Source organism: Gadus morhua, chromosome 19 (genome assembly GCF_902167405.1).
Source record: "Gadus morhua chromosome 19, gadMor3.0, whole genome shotgun sequence".
Lineage (NCBI taxonomy): Eukaryota > Metazoa > Chordata > Actinopteri > Gadiformes > Gadidae > Gadus > Gadus morhua.
The window spans coordinates 14,175,914-14,193,477 of record NC_044066.1 but is presented as its reverse complement, the minus strand read 5'-3'; the positions used below and the strand labels follow the sequence as shown (position 1 = coordinate 14,193,477).

At 47.3% G+C, this 17,564-nt stretch overlaps 1 protein-coding gene across 2 annotated transcripts in view; it reads right to left on the bottom strand.

Annotated features, from left to right (window-relative positions):
* Positions 1-17,564, bottom strand: part of LOC115531985 (copine-8) — a 61,928-nt gene that overhangs the window by 14,093 nt on the left and 30,271 nt on the right. The window contains exons 7-14 of one of the 2 annotated variants that reach the window (XM_030341387.1): positions 14,670-14,741; positions 13,988-14,051; positions 13,457-13,560; positions 12,875-12,979; positions 7,110-7,151; positions 5,876-5,951; positions 3,530-3,583; positions 3,195-3,256 (exon numbers count right to left, since the gene is read on the bottom strand). In XM_030341387.1, coding sequence (XP_030197247.1) covers positions 3,195-3,256; positions 3,530-3,583; positions 5,876-5,951; positions 7,110-7,151; positions 12,875-12,979; positions 13,457-13,560; positions 13,988-14,051; positions 14,670-14,741 — 579 coding nt within the window. The remainder of the gene's footprint in view (positions 1-3,194; positions 3,257-3,529; positions 3,584-5,875; positions 5,952-7,109; positions 7,152-12,874; positions 12,980-13,456; positions 13,561-13,987; positions 14,052-14,669; positions 14,742-17,564) is intronic. The other variant, XM_030341388.1, reaches the window with a different exon arrangement.

Genomic DNA, 17,564 nt, shown 5'->3' with positions numbered 1-17,564 from the left:
CGTATGTGTGTGTGTGTGTTTCTGTGTGCGTATGCGCGTTTGTTTGTTTGTGCATGTGTGTGTGTGTGTGCGCGTGCACAGAGAGAGTGAGGACCGGCCTGCTTGCAAGCGAGAGGGTGTGTGAGGGGTTGTGAGTGTGAAAGCCTTGTTGATGCTCACTGAGTGCTTCTGGCAAACAAGGCCAGCGTAATAGGCTGTCTGCAGGGACACACTAACCCGCTTTCCTCCATTAGCGCACACACACGCGCACACACGCGCACACACACACACACACATCTACCCACTTCAGGCGCACTCATCTAGAGACATTTCTGCATTATCTACGCAGATAATGCAGAAACGCATACATAAGGATGTACACACTACACACGCAAACTATACATGCTTCTACACACACATTAAAGCTGCATCCACACACACATCACCACACGCGCCGTCGACACACACAGATACACACACACTCTTACACGCGCCTACACACACCTGCCACTACCCAGCGTTGTGTACACTGGGGGAGTGGAGCTGTAAGTCATGGGACTGCAGACTGCAGGAGGCTGTGTAAGCAGGGATAACGTTTCCTTATCTAGCGGTCGTTTAAAGGACCCCTACTCCACCACCTGGGGTGAGGCTGATTGGTCGATCCATCCACTGGCGACCTCCCAAGGGGGAGGGTCCAACCAGAGGATGTGATGGGTGGATGTCAAAGCTGCCTTGTGAGGACTAATCAGCCTCACATAGGGTGCCCTGTGTTAACCATGTGTACATACGTGACGGACACATGTTGGTCATGCATGTCCAGACGTGGCCGACCATTGCCTTGTTGTAATGACTATATTGAACAGAGTGAATGAATGGATGTTGTTGAATTGTGCGTTTGATAAATAAACGTAAAATAATAAGAGTGGGGATCTAGAAAAGCTATGGAGTCTCTCTGCTAGAGTCAGAGCCCACAGGTTCACATCAGGATTTTAAACACGCTGAACAGCTGGTACCACAGTGCTATCACATCTCCCGAATGACTCTTGTTGATTTCCTAATGGCACAGACTGTACGCTACACTAACTAATTAACTGGAGTCACTTAAACGACACAGCAGAGTGCTGCAATCAGCTGCAATGATCATCATTACCGTTTTATTGTTGTGTTGTGTACCAGAGGACACTCGCAAACCAATAATTATGAATTTATCATTTTGCAGATTACACTTTAGCCGATGTTACTACGAACCAAGAACGGATTGTTTCCTTGTTGCCATCAGAGCAACAGGGGGGCATTATTACCCAGAATCCACCTGGTGTCTGACCACAGAGCACCCGGCCAGGCGGATGAGGACCCCGAGCTAGAGGTCATCCTGTACGACCACACACCGGGGACAAAGGTCAAGGGTCGACTCCGAGGTGCACTACAACGGCCTGAAGCCCATCAGGTGGGCCAATAAGCAGGGTGAACTGTGTGTGTCTTCTGCGTGTGTGTGTGTGTGTGTGTGTGTGTGTGTTTTTGTTCATGTGTACAATGTGTACAATAGGAGGGGTTCAACTCCTGTTTTGGGAGAAACAAATGCTTTTCCCAGAGATATGTGCAGCACACACAAGACTACTCGTATAAGAAAGGGTTGGGCGTTATCTGGTTTACAGCCTGGAGCAAGAAGAAATACAACAAAAACAACAGAACATGAAGGATCACGACAATAAAATCAAATGTCTGCTATTCATTTGAAAGCGTTGCTATTCATTTGAAAGCGTCCCTTTTGATTGGACGAGCCAGATGAGGTCTGTATATGTGTTGGGTGAGAGGGACCAGCAGCAGTGATAACTGCTGTGACGGAACTGGAAGAGCAGCAGACTGGAATCAGAAAACAGCATCCATTAACAAACACATCCTCTCTCTCTCCCCAGACATCCTCGCTCGTTCTATCTCGCCCTGATCTCTCAATTCTTCAATCTTTTCCTTCAATTCTCTCCATGACTTTGTTGAATATTCCCCTCCTGCTCACACATCTCTCCTTCAATTTAAATTCCATGGCCTCTCTCGCCCTTATCCTCCTCTCTCTCTCTCCCTCTCCCTCTCTCTCTCTCTCTCTCTGCCTGATAAAGAAACAATTACATCACCAAAGCAGTTTAAAAACGATAGAGGGGAAAAATAACGAAGTACTCGATTAGATCAGTTATGGAACCAGACTCGTTAATAAATTAAGATCTTTTTCATTGCATCTCATCAGGAAATTCAATTTTTACAAAATCTAACAAGCGTCTAATCTAGCCCAGGTAGCCAGAGGGTGATGACAAGAAGGAAGAACAACAGACATCTCAGTCTCTACAAGTAATGAGGTAAGGCGGTGAGTGAATCTAACGTGCTCCTGGAACTGGGCCGTAGAAGGAGTCTTCACCCCTATGTGTAGCATCTCTCTCGCTCTCCGTGCACCCCTCTCTCTCGCTCCCTGCCCCCCTCTCTCTCTCCCTGCACATAGAATGAAAGTGTGGGAGACCAGCCAAGCCATACCTGACTGCATAGTGTGCTCTGCTTACAAACGCATGCACACGTATGCACGCACCCACACAGACGCATGCACGCACGCACACAAACACACACGCACGCAAACAAACACACACACACACACATATGCACACGCACACAAACAGAGACACACGAACGTGCACACACACACACACAAATGCACTTTCCTCTTGGCTTCAAGTCACCTCATCTGTCTTACTTTCACACTCTTTCTCTCGCCATTCCTGCCTCCCTCTCCCCTCCCTTTGTCTCGTTCTCCTTCTATGAGCGTCCACTCATCATGGTGGTTGCAATTACTGACCTTAAAGAACTACATATCCCATCTCTCAGTCTGTGTGCAGTGCCTTGCCTGCTCTACTTCAATGTAGTCTCAGAAGGTACCCTAAAATAACTACAACGCCCATCTCTCAGCAAGGGTGCAGTGCCTGACTTTCCATGCTTCAATGTAGTCTAAGAGGGTGCCCTTAAAGAACTACAACTCCCATTTCACCCTGTGTGTGAAACCCAGAAGCATGGCTGGGAATTGGACTTTAAACGGGCCCAGGGAAAATTGAGTGGGCCATGCCCATCTATGACCAATAATACACAAAGCAACCTCATCTCCTTTAATGTACTTCAGGAAGGTAAACTCAAAGAACTATAGCTCCCATATACCAGCGTGTGGGCAGTAATTGACTTACCCTCCTTTGATGTAGTCCAAGAAGGTGACCTCGATATCCACCAGGAATGACAGCAGTGTTACCTGAGAGAGAGAGAGAGAGAGAGAGAGAGAGAGAGAGAGAGAGAGAGAGAGAGAGAGAGAGAGAGAGAGAGAGAGAGAGAGAGAGAGAGAGAGAGAGAGAGAGAGAGAGAGAGAGAGAGAGAGAGAGAGAGAGAGAGAGCCAGAGCGAGAGATAGACAGAGCGAGAGATAGACAGAGCGAGAGAAAACAGAGGTCATCAACAAAAGGAGAACATGATGTTAAAGGTTATACGTTAATGTTGTTTAATGTTCTGGGCTGAAGAGCAGTATTTACAGTTCCAGAGTTGAGGTACTTCTTCTTCTTGCCTTTCTTCTTGGGGTTCACCACCTGAGGAACACACAACTCAATGCTCATTGTTCTGCTATGAAACAAGATGAGCTGAAGTGCATACAGCCCATAAGAGGATGTAGACAGGGCTGGACTGGGACCAAAAAATGGCCCTGTCTTTTTTGGCCATGGCAGCCCACTATGATACTAAAAAAGAAAAGAACGTGCGCAGTTACGTCCCGGGCAGCGATTGTTGACGGGGGGGGGGGGCCTCCTTTACGTTTCTTCTCCATTTTTCTGTCAGTTAGTGACGTGACTGATTGACAGCCGAGGTGACCTCGGCCTTCTGCTGTGTGTGTTTTATTGAACTTTCAGGTTAAGTTGACAGCCCGCACGACCGAGAGGGAAGGAACAGACCTCGGCCCTCGGCTGTGTGACGGGGCTGGGCCGGGCCGGGTCCATTAAAAAAAAAAAAAAAAAAGTAAACCTCGTCGGCCCAAAAAGGCCTGCCAGCCCACCGGGCATTGCCCGGTACGCCCGATGGCCAGTCCAGCCCTGGATGTAGATCAAGTTGCCTTTTACACAGTGAACATACTGAGATGTTATTAAGGAGCAGGTAGGGGTTAGACAGTACAGAGACAGGTCAATAAGGAATAGGTAGGGGTTAGACAGTACAGAGACAGGTCATTAAGGAGCAGGTAGGGGTAAGACAGTACAGAGACAGGTCAATAAGGAGCAGGTAGGGGTTAGACAGTACAGAGACAGGTCATTAAGGAGCAGGTAGGGGTTAGACAGTACAGAGACAGGTCACTAAGGAGCAGGTAGGGGTTAGACAGTACAGAGACCGGTCATTAAGGAGCAGGTAGGGGTTAGACAGTACAGAGACAGGTCATTAAGAAGCAGGTAGGGGTTAGACAGTACAGAGACCGGTCATTAAGGAGCAGGTAGGGGTTAGACAGTACAGAGACCGGTCATTAAGGAGCAGGTAGGGGTTAGACAGTACAGAGACCGGTCATTAAGGAGCAGGTAGGGGTTAGACTGTACAGAGACCGGTCATTAAGGAGCAGGTAGGGGTTAGACAGTACAGAGACAGGTCATTAAGGAGCAGGTAGGGGTTAGACAGTACAGAGACAGGTCATTAAGGAGCAGGTAGGGGTTAGACAGTACAGAGACAGGTCATTAAGGAGCAGGTAGGGGTTAGACAGTACAGAGACAGGTCATTAAGGAGCAGATAGGGGTTCAACGGGTAATACAAAGACAAGTCATTAAGGAGCAGGTAGGGGTTATACGGTGAGTATAAAGACAGGTCATTAGGGAGCAGGTAGGGGTTAGACAGTGAAAACACACACACATGTCATGAACGATCAGGTACACACAAACGTATACACAAACACACACACATCCTTCTCATGCCCAGTAAGGGGCCCCAACAGACTCTGAGAGGGCCCTCAACACATCTTATCAGCCTTCTAACATCCCAGCCTTCTGCGGTCATAAAATAGGCTGATGTCATGGAGCAGAAAGGCTCTCCGGGGACAGAGAAGGCAGCGCGTCTGCCTGGATTTGTTCCAACGAGAGAAACAGACGAGCAAGGACACGCTGTTACTACAGTGGAAGGACAGGGCTCCATTGGGTGTGGGAGGACACACTCTCCCTCCAACACACAGACGCACACACACAGGCACACGCGCATTGCACACACACAGGTGCACATGCACAGATGCATACACACACACGGACGAACACACACACACACACACACACACACACACACACACACACACACACACAGGCACACCAACAGGCACACACAGACAAACACACACACATGCTCACACGCACGCACACACACAGACTAATGCACTATAAGGTCGACAATCTAAATTATGTGAGGGCTAGACCGCTGGAACCTGAACACTGCAGTTTAACCTCATCTCTCTTCCCCTCTCTCCCTCTCGGGCCTTGTGTGCTCCCGCGTACGTGTGCTGGTATAAAATGTATGTGTGTGTGTGTGTGTGTGTGTGCGTTAATGTGTGTATGTGTACGTGTATGTGTGCGTGCGTGCGCTTGTGTGTCTGTGTGTCTGTGCGTACATGCACATGTGTGTGCCTGTGGGTGCACTTGTCTCTGTGTGTGTGTGTGTGTGTGTGTGTGTGTGTGTGTGTGTGTGTGTGTGTGTGTGTGTGTGTGTGTGTGTGTGTGTGTAGCAGCGTTCAACAAGTTAGCGAGGCGGTTCATCGGAAGATTGGCACCAATCCTGGAGTTCAGTCAAACCCTCTGCTTCGTGTTTGAGACAGGGTCTCATTCTCCTGTACACCCCATACACAAACATGCAGATGAACACACGCCCACCTCATAGACGTTGAACTGACTCTGGCCCCGGGAGAGCTCTCTGTAGCTGGTGCTGAATTCCCCGATGAAGTCATGACTAGAGAGAGAGAGAGAGAGAGAGAGAGAGAGAGAGAGAGAGAGAGAGAGAGAGAGAGAGAGAGAGAGAGAGAGAGAGAGAGAGAGAGAGAGAGAGAGAGAGAGAGAGAGAGAGAGAGAGAGAGAGAGAGAGAGAGAGAGAGAGAGAGCGCAAAAGAGAGGGAGATGTGTTAAAAATAAAAGAAGATTCACCAAGACACACACACAAACGATGTGAAGCTCCATCTCCACCGCTTCGCTCCCCAGAGAGTGGAGGAACCTTCAAAGCAGAGCAAGTTGTCACGAGAGAGACTGGTGCGATACGCGTGGGAGTGCCCCAAAAAACACAGAACAACAATACAAGTCTCCCGTCACAGAGCTGAATACAGAAGCCAACCACTCTCTCTGAAGGCAAGCCAGGAGGAGACGTGCACTAGCGTTTTGCAGCGACAGATCCCCCGGATACTGACAGATCCAGAGAATGAGGAAGGTGGCACAAACAGTAGGAACACCGATACCTCTTGTGGAACACTCATTAGGTAAACTGAGGTGAAAGGTGATGTCCCTTGACCGACACGAAGTGGTAGGAAGTGACATCATGCCGCAGAACCAGGACGTGTTGCTGCCCTCAATCGTTGAAGTCCGCAATCGCTGACCAAACACATCTTCATCCACTAAACCATCCTGCACTATCAGTTAGTCATATATGGAATCAGTACAAATTAGAATTTGTACGCATTTTGTTTTGCTGGGGGAGGGATTTTTTTTTCACGTTACAGATGACTAACTTGTAACTTAATTGTAATGTTGTTGCTTTTTAAATTAGAATCAAATTTTCCAGTCACATGACACATGATTGAGACAAATGTTTCTCATGTGAGACTGGTATCGCTGCATTACATCACAGATCACAGGTTTGAGTAGAACAGAGGAACGAAGCGACAGACAAGGACAGAAAGACCTTCCCTGGTTAACTACAGGGAGGTGTGATATCATTTTATATTCATATCAAAGGTCCAGCCTGGATCCCACTTCCTCCTTAATGGGCAGTGAGTTAACAGCCGGCTGTCCTGGTTGGATACATTCTAGATCTACAAATCAGGATGTCTCCGTTTCCAGAAGCCAGGATTGGCTGTAGAACACAGAGCCAGACCAAGGTAGCAGATCGCAGATGTGTTACCTGCCGTCCCGGTCCCAGTCGTACACCTCGATCTTGACGGTCCTGCAAGGGGCAGAAAGGATCAGTCAGGAAAAGAACAGAATGGATCAGTGAACCAGATCAGTCTTAAGCAGCCCGCCTTCCACAAAACCCGGTGAGGTCGCGAGAACAAAATGATGCGGGTGTGAAGAAACCTGACAATCGTCCGAAGATTTTGTAACTGCAAATACGACAGCAATGTGAAATCCAAGTTGGCTGTTTCACTGCGCGCCTTCATATCTGTATTTGTGAGGTCTAATCTATCTTGAAATATCAAAGCATTCATGAATTCTTGGAATAATGTTTCATATCAGGAGGGCAGGCTAGACATCATGCGATCCGGCTTTGTTAAGAGCTCTCTGTAACCTGCCTCTCTGCTGCTGGTAGGAGGCCAGGGAGGAGGTAAAACACACTCTCCCACCCACATCCCCATCACCACCCATCTGATCGCCTTCCTCTGCTTCCACCAGCAGAATAACGAGACAAGAGAAGGTCTTGTCGAGCCGCCGTCTTTAATATCTCCTCCAGCATGTCCACGTGTCTTTAAATGGTGTCTCACCTCTAATTGGTCCAGCACACAGATAAGATATCTGTAAGAAGGCCGGCAGGTTAGCCTGCTTCTGCTAAAAATAAAAAAGGCAAAAGCACTAAAGAAAATATGTGTGAGAAGATAGGAGGGTTGGGGACGGTGAGGCAGAGCCAGGGAGATAAGTGAAGAATCATTTAGACAGCTAAAAATGGACCAGAGTCAAAAGATTCAGGAGAATAGATTTTATTTTATTTTTTTACAAAACTAGCTCTTGGCAACACTACCGAAGTCGAACAAAAAAACAACTACAGTTTGTCGAAGAATTTTGTGAAATCAAAGTCGTTATTGTAGTCTTTTGTGTTTTTGAAGTGAATAAAATGCAAATGTATGCAATAACTGATTTGTATCAATACAACCAATATTGATATGACCTAGACACATATCCAATAACCTCATGATCATTTGCAATAAAAAATGTGCTTGCAATTGAAAGTTTCCTTTGAAATTCTTCTGGGTCAACGAACCTAGATGAGGGTGATGAAGATGATGCCGATGATGATAATGATGAAGGAGGTGATAATAAACTTACCAAGCCTACACAGGGGCTGTACTGATTGGTTGTCTGATCCATCCATCATACATCTAGATGGACCTGCCACTTTTAATTACACAATTGTATAGTCTTTGGCTTGTAATGGCCAATCAAAACACACCTGGTGGAAAATAGGGGTTCTTTGAAACAAACCTTCTGATAACCTGGATAAACTACCAGCTAACGTTATACAGTGTGAGTTTAGCAAAACACAAGAGATCCAAAACTACTAAATGATGCAAAGTATGCCACAAACAACAGTGGCATACCAGTGGCGTACCAGCGCAGTTCTTTGGTGAACGAGAGGCTCTGTGGTCTTGAAAGGAAGTGAAAGTAGGACAGACGGGAACACAGAGCTCCTTCAGAACACCCTAAAGACCCTTGTTACAGGAAGAGGAACAGGCGGGCCAAAATACGGACGAATCCTCAGAGTGAGACGATGCCAACACAGCTCCAGTGACTCAAAGTGATCCAAATAAATGATGAACACACGCGGGTGCGTCTATGAGAATGGAACTGTAACATGTGTGTGTCTTTGTGTGGGTGTATATGTGTGCGCATGAGTGTGAGTGTCTCCGTATTTAGAGCCCGATTCAGGCTAATTGTAGGCATAAGCTAAGATTTATTATTACACAGCTTGGTCGAAGACTCGATGCTGATTGGTCTATTACAGTCTTTAGTGGTCTGTTATTACTGAAACGCCGACCACTGCTGTGAACAACATAGCGTTGCCATGGACACTATTTCCAATTTTGAAATGCAACAGAAAATTGTTTTTTTGTTTTTTCCAATTTGTAAGCAATTTTTAGTTGTCGTATCTAAGTAACCAGGCGTCAGAGTCCTTTATCACGCTGTTGTGGATTATCACACAATAATGTCTTGGTTGCTGTGGATTATACATTACATGCATTTCTAGAGGATGAACACAAGTGTGTGAAACTACAGGAAGTGCAGAGGTAAAACTACAGGAAGTGCTCTTGTAATACTACGGGAAACCCCAGGTAAAGTGTAAGGCAAGAGGTGGCGTCAGGGACGTTATCAGGTGTCCAGAGGCAGGTTTAGCCTCTGGGTGAAGGCAGGCCATTATCTCTGATCTCTGAGTCAGATGGACTCTTCTCAACAGAATAGAAGAAAGGAGATGTATCTGAACCTGTCTGCTTCCTCCTCAAAGAGAGGGTGACGGTGTGTGTGCATGAGTGCGCGCATGTGCATGTGTGTGTGCGTGTGTGCATGTGCGTTTGTTACTGATGACTGAGGTTCTCAGACTCTCTTATCTGCTCTCCCAGATGTTACATTCTAAGAGTGTGTAGTGTGTGTTTGTGTGCGCACCAGTACTCCTGTGGTTAGAGAGTGTGGGTTAGAGTGTGCGCGTGTGAAAGTGTCTGTGTGTTGGAGAAAAACAAAGGAGACAGAATATTGAGTGGGTGCATTGTGTGCGCTTTAGCAAGATGCACTTTTGTGTCTAGTGTTTGTGTCTATGTTCAATCTGCAGTTTCAACACAGCTATCTGTACTAAAGATATCCTTCCCTCCCACTGTGTGTGTGTGTGAGAGAGAGAGAGAGAGAGAGAGAGAGAGAGAGAGAGAGAGAGAGAGAGAGAGAGAGAGAGAGAGAGAGAGAGAGAGAGAGAGAGAGAGAGAGAGAGAGAGAGAGAGAGAGAGAGAGAGAGAGAGAGAGAGAGAGAGAGAGAGAGTGTGTGTGTGTGTGTGTGAGTGTGTGTGAGTGTGTGTATGTGTGTTGAAAAGATATTGATGAGATTGTTTTATTATTATTCTTGATGAGTCGGTTCGCTAGCGTGGGTAATGCAGGAATAGGTTCTGGCTACACCCAAAAGCAGGACACATATCAAACTCAAGACCCTGGTCCCGTATCAGGCCCTGGGGCCAGATCAGGCCTTCTGCCAGAGCCTATCCCTCTGTAAACACAATTCCACTTCTCATTATTTCCACATGATTGTGCAAACATATCATGTCCATGTGCACACACAGACACGCACAGGCACACGCACACGCACACACACACGCTCACGCACACGCACACACACACACACACACACCTAATTTACAGTAGTACAGGTTGTGGGGCTATGGTTAATTCCTCATTCGTCTTTCAGTGAGAACTTAAATGAATTTAGGGAATTCAGTTTCTGATTACGTCCATATTAGATTCAATGATTAGAATAGATTCGGTTTAGGAGTAGAAGGTGGCCTGGTGGCTCTGGAGACGTTGGTTCGATTCCCGCCCTCGAGTCTGTTTGTTTGCATATTCCCTCACCCTGACAAAGGGCTGCGGGCGGTGCGCTGTGTGTGTGATTGGCGTCCTACGGCGTCTAGCCACCGCTTGACAACACAAACAGTGTATCCAGTATGCAGCTCCAACATAATTATTTGTACTTAAAATAACATTTCCTTCCACATTGTTCCATTGAGGAGACATCAATGAGATTGTTATTATAATTCTCAACCCATGAGTCAGTTCGCTAGTGAGGTGAATGCAGGATTAGCTTCCTGGCTACAGCCTGGAGCACATGCGTCAAACACGAGGCCCGGGGGCCGGATCAGGCCCTCCGCCAGAGTCTAACCGGCCCGCTTAATCATTAGAGTGTTCAGAAAGTGTTGGCCACCATCTCCATCTCCCACGCTGCGGGGTACTACAAGTCCCAGCAAGCATTGCAAACTTGCTGTGGGCTGAATCGCAGCACCTGTTATCTCGCCCACCCGCCCATGCATAGCAGTATGCTATATTCGAGGATGCATTTGAATACCAGCACCACTGAGTGACACAGTAGCAACATTTACCTTGTGGTAAATGGTAAATGGACTGCCTTTATACCGCGCTTTTCTAATCAGTTGCCACTCAACGCACTTTTCAATATTGCCTAACGTTCATCCGTTCATGCACACATTCACACCGACGGTGGTGTTGGCCACGCCAGGCGACAGCCAGCTCGTCGGGAGTAGTTAGGGTGAGGTGTCTTGCTCAGGCACACCTCGACACGCTAGGAGGAGCCGGGGATCAAACTAGAAACATTCCGGTGGCCACTCAACCGGCTCTGCCCCCTGAACTACATCCCGCCCATCTGCTGTGGCGCATTCAGTTGGACTTCTGCTTTTCCAACGGCGACGCTGTAAAATAACAGCAGCTGAAGAGGCAGCCATGGGATTCCTCGCTGAAGTAACACACCACAGTCTGCTGAACGGCACATTGAGTTTTAAAAAAGCTTACAGACTGATCATTAGAGATGAGAATGTTGGATGCACATAGAACTTGGTCAAAAGAAAAGTGGATCTGATGATGGTGTGGGAGTCATGGCACACACTGAATCCAATTATGTAGTTGATAAAAAAGGTTTGGTTCCACATTGTCCCTTCAAAGTTAGTGATTATTTTCTTGGTAAATACCCATTATTTATCAAATAGGTCTACTCATCTTTTAATATTATCTTTATATATTAGGGGTGCCTTCAGCAAAGATTTGGCACCGTCGAATATGAATATATTCGACGGTATTTTCAACGAATATGAATATTCCTCCGGCTAGACACAGCGTCGACTGATCGTCAAATAAGATACAAGATATTTTTATATGCGGCAATTATGCCTAATTTATGGTGACTTTGGCAAGGTTAAACAGCTTTAAAATAATCAATTGTCTCATCAGCGTTTTTCAAGCTTTCAACCGTTTACGAACAAATTAAATCTCACTGTATAACCATCATGTGCGTTCATCAGCCTTCTATAATGTGATGTAATTAATACCGTACATCTATGAGATTCAAAGCGTGGACAATGTCGGGTCAGAGTGCTCTGTTCTGTCTGATTCACACAGTGATGAACCGTCATGATAAAACCCTTCGATAAAGAGACAGTCTGAGCTTTTGACTGATTACAGATTTAAAATACGATCCTATGTTTCAGCGTACAGAACAGATGCAGCACTATTTCATTGGGCAGAACCGTGAGAAAGCAACACAGATGAGCTACAGAGAGAATGACCTTCCCCCGCGGGACCGGTTAGACACCATGTCTTGTTTGGACTCGACTTTCTTTCATTCTCTTTAAATGGTTTTCCAACGCTGCCATACTTTAGTGATTTTTTTCCCTGACATTGTGAATCCTTCTAGACCACAGCCTGGACTGTGCTGGAATGTGAAAATGAAAGTGGATAGTGCCAGCGCTGTTACACAGAGGGGTTTTCGAACCAGCAGGACATTTATTGAAACCAAAACATAACACAGCCAATTGCACACAGTAGACTGAGTCAAACCCCAACCCTCATAAAAAACATAGTTAACTTAAGATATTTTCCTTGTAGATGCCAAGCAACGCTGTTGTATCACTCATCTACCAACCCCATCCTCCCAATGCAATATCACTCTTTTAACACACTTTTACAGACAAGATGACATAACTTCCAGATTTGAGACTAACCTTTGACCCCTGTATACCTGCTACCGGCTGTTTACATCATAACTTCCAGATTTGAGACTAATTTTTGATACCTGCTGGTTTAATCACATGTTCCAGGCGGGGGGCGGCCACTGACCTGTGACCTGTGACCTGAGACCTGTGACCTGAGACCTGTGACCTGTGACCTGTGACCTGTGAACTGAGACCGGCGACTGACCTGTCGTGGTCTCCGTTGCAGAGCGCCCGGACGGGGATCTTGAAGGCCTGCCACACGGGGTTCAGCGTATTCTTCACCACCTCCGTCTTGTGGCAGATGGTGAACCTGCACACACACACACACACACACACACACACACACACACACACACACACACACACACACACACACACACACACACACACACACACACACACACAGTTCAGGTCATGGACTTAATATCCACACATGCTGAACACAGTTGCTGCAGTTTCAAGGTCAGAGGTCTGCTTTGTGTGGAGGCCTGAGGAAGGAGGGAGGGGGGAGGGGGGAGGGAGGAGGGAGGGGGTAGGGAGGGAGGAGAGAGGGAGGGGGGAGGGTGGGAGGGAGGAAGGAGGGGGTAGGGAGGGGGGAGAGAGGGAGGGGGGAGGGTGGGAGGGTGGAGGGAGGGGGGGAGAGAGGGAGGGGGGATGGATGGGTTCGGGGGGAGGGAGGGTGGAGGGAGGGGGGGAGAGAGGGAGGGGGGAGGGCGGGGGGAGGGCGGGGGGAGGGAGGAGGGATGGATGGGTGGGTGGGTGGGAGGTATGGAGGGAGGAGACTCACGATCCATCTTCGTTGCTCCGATAGAAGACCAGGAACGGATCAGACTTGCCGAAAAAATCCTTCTTGTCCAGCTTGTTCCCGCAGAACTGCATCAGAACTGACTCCTACACGCAGACAGACAGACAGACAGACAGACAGGTAGGTATCGTTAATGACTCCTACACACAGACAGATAGAGAGTCAGACCTATCATTAACGACTCCTTAAGACAGACACATAGGCAACTGTCTCTTTCAGACAGACAGATCTGTATCATAACTGTCTCTGTAATATTGAGAGACCGACAGACAGACAGGCATATACAGTAGAAAGACTGTGATGAAGACCGACAAGCAGAAAGACAAGCAGATGGACAGGAATATAGATCGACAAGAAGAGAGACAGACAAGCAGATAAACAGAAGATAGACAGACGACCAGAAAGGCAGATGTAAAGACAGACAAGCAGACATACAGACAAGCAGCAAGACAGACAAGCAGGCAGACAGACACGCAGCCTGGCAGATAGTTGGATAGATACGGTCAAACTCACCCTGCAGTTGCTCAATTCCTCTGCCTTTACGATGACGGTGCCACACTTCTTCCCTGGGATCCCCCTGAGAACAACAGGAGGTACAGACCTTCAGTTAGACACACTTCCTGTCCCCAGTAGAGCGGACCACCAGATTAAACACACTTCCTGTTCCCGGAACACTAGAGTAAACACACTTCCTGGTCCCGAAACACCAGATTAAACTCACTTCCGGGTCCTGAAACACCAGATTAAACTCACTTCCTGTTCCCGGAACACCAGATTAGACTCACTTCCTGTCCCCCAGTAGAACAGAACACCAGATTAGGCTCACTTCCTGTCCCCCAGTAGAACAGAACACCAGATTAGGCTCACTTCCTGTCCCCCAGTAGAACAGAACACCAGATTAGGCTCACTTCCTGTCCCCCAGTAGAACAGAACACCAGATTAGACACACTTCTTGTCCCCCAGTAGAACAGAACACTAGATTAGACTCACTTCCTGTCCCCCAATAGAACAGAACACCAGATTAGGCTCACTTCCTGTCCCCAAGTAGAACAGAACACCAGATTAGTCTCACTTCCTGTCCCCCAGTAGAACAGAACACCAGATTAAACACACTTCCTGTCCCCCAGTAGAACAGAACACCAGATTAGGCTCACTTCCTGTCCCCCAGTAGAACAGAACACCAGATTAGACTCACGTCTTGCCTCCGGTAGACTTCCAAGGGAGGAACAGCGATTTAGGCATCCTGTACGCCTCTTCCTCTGTAAACCTAGTTATTGATTTATTAATTATTAAGTAATAAAGTTGTATCAATCTATCTAGTCATATTATTACGAGGTATGACTATGACTAGAACTCATATTATGATATGACTAGGACATATCATACTAGAATTAGACAGTCTTTGGCCAGGCCATTGGGTCCAAAGTATTGAACGCATTTCAGTAAGGAGAAGGAGGGGGCAGCCCTCTAGCTCAAGGATGCCCACAGCAAGCCTGAGGACACTAATTAGTTAGGACAATTAATAAATTATAATATGACTATATCCGAGCTGCTCAGCAGGGGGACTTCAAATGAAAGGGAGAACGGGAGTCTGTGTTTCTTTGTACGCAGAGGAGCAGGGAGGGGGAGAATTATTTTGGGTTTTAGTGTGGAGATGCAGGGACCGAATGAGACCCTGCAGAGCCAAACGCTTCGGCTTGTGGCCGGCCTGATGTCCTCAGGCTAGCTGTAGGTATCCTAGAGCAAGATGGCTGAACCCTACCAACTCCTAGGAACTCCTAGAATACATTCAATACTTTGGACCTAATGTCTTGGCAAAAGAGTCCAGCATGATTCTAGACTCTAGAGTGTACATTATATTTACAGCGTCTGGTATGATCCTAGAGTGCAGACACCATTATGTTATGTTGTGTTCAGCTCCTGTAACTTTACAGTCAGGGGATGAAACACAACATTAATCCCTGATTGAATTGTGTGACTTTTATTACAGCCTATTACAGCAATTTGACACACCGCCGTCCTACGTAAGCCAGTGTCAAAGTCAGCTTTATTGTCAATTCCAAAATATGCGCCAAACCAATAGAGGAGTCAGAATTGCGTTTGTCTCTGACCCACGGTTTAAAAAGGATAAAAGGATCAAATTAGGTAAAATAAAATAAGTAATATTTACAATAAATGAATTCGAAATAGTGCAAAATTATTCAGAATAGTGCAAAGGTAAGGCCAAAAGAAAACGGTATACATAAACTAAAGTTTCAAACGTAAATGGATTGAAATGTGCAATATGAGTAACATAATGGTTTGGAAGTCCAGAGTTCTTAGGGGCAAATTGGGAGGGGGTTTCAGACTCGAGAGTTCGTGTGGACAGAGGGGAGGGAAGGGAGGGAGGTTAGAGAGTTGAGCTTCCCGGGCAGCGAAAAAAGCCGTTTCCCAGTCTGGTGGAGCCGGCCCGGTGGCTTCGGTACCGTCTCCCAGATGGCAGGAGGCTGGGGAGGCTGTGTGAGGGCTGGCTGGGGTCACCCACAACGCCGGTGGCTTTGCGGTTGAGGCGGGCTGCAGGGTGCAGCTCCCACGCCACACAGTGATGCAGATGGTCGGGATGCTCTCGATGGTGCCTCCGTAGAAGGAGGCCATGACGGATGGGGGGGGGGGGGGGGGGGTGCTCTTGCTCTCTTCAGCTGCTGAGCCATCAGCGGGTCCAGTTCGCCGATCAGCCGCTGAGGGACGATGGTGGTGGATGCTGAGCTAAAGTCTATGAATAGCATTCTGACATATGAGTTTTTGGTGTCCAGGTCGAAGAGCAGAAGAGACAGCATCCTCGGTGGATCTGTTACCCCGGTCTTCAAACTGTTAGGGGTCCAGGGTTAGCAGGGAAGGGTGGATTTAATGTGAGCCATGACTAGCCTTTCAAAGCACTTGGCACGATACTCATTGAAAGGGGATGGTGAGGGCTTCTTTGCAACAGGTATGATGGTGGTGGCTTTGAAGCGCGATGGATTATGAGTTCAGCATCATCATCACCCTCTCAGTGAAGCACTGTTGGAGCACGTTGGTGCCCAGCGAGATGTGGCAGACAAAGCATCGATACGATATGATAATGCTTTATTGTCAGAGCAAGTCTGACATTTGTCTTACAGTCTAACCTTCCTGAATGTTTGAACCCTAAATCTCAGATTTGATTGTAGTGATTGTACTCGGTGTTAAGGATGTGCTTGAGGTCGGAGGAAATGTTTTTAACCAATATAGTATGTTTTTACGGTAGGCTGATATCCATCTTTGACCTACATCTTTGAGCAGATTTACAATTGCGGGAAAAGTTGTAACTTTAAAGAAGCTTTAAAAGCAGCTATGAATAACAGCCCACAGTCAGAATGGTCCCAGCTCACCACGCACACGTCATCCCAAAGCGTGTGCAATGTGGGTGTTCTCAAGGAGATATCGACCGCCGCTCAGAAGAGAGATGTCTGAAGGAGGCTCTTGAGCACTAAACGATGCTGAAGTGAACATGAACATCTCCAAAAGACCCCTGTGGTGTATTCCACCACGACGGGGCTTAAAAAAAGACATGGCTATTACCAAAGATCGATACATCCGGCTTTTGGAGGAAAATTAGTCTGCATTGTAGGCTAATCATTATAGCTTGAAGAGGGTCCTCACAGTGTCCCAGAGTAGCAGAAGAGACAGATTCTGTTGCGCGTTAATGTAAAACAGTGAAATCTGAATGCATTTGGATGTGAGATGCATGCTTAATGCAGAGTGCCGCTCAGCATGCTGCCTGACGTGGCTGCAGTATTTCATCTGCGTAATATGGAAATAAACCACCACAAGATCCATACCACTAGCCTGGCTATTACCAGACCAAGCCAATCGTAGATGGCACGTTGTTCTGGGTAGGCTGGCGTCATTTTGTGATCAGCGGGCCTAGTTCAACTGACTCTGTGCGCCAAAACGTAAAAAAAAGTATCGGAAGCAGAAAAAAATGTAATGCTCTTCTCCAGACCCTTGTGCAGAGCGAACTCAATTCGCCGGAAAAATGGGCGGGGCTACCCAGGCTACCATCTCACCAAACACTGCCTTAGAGCCACTTCTC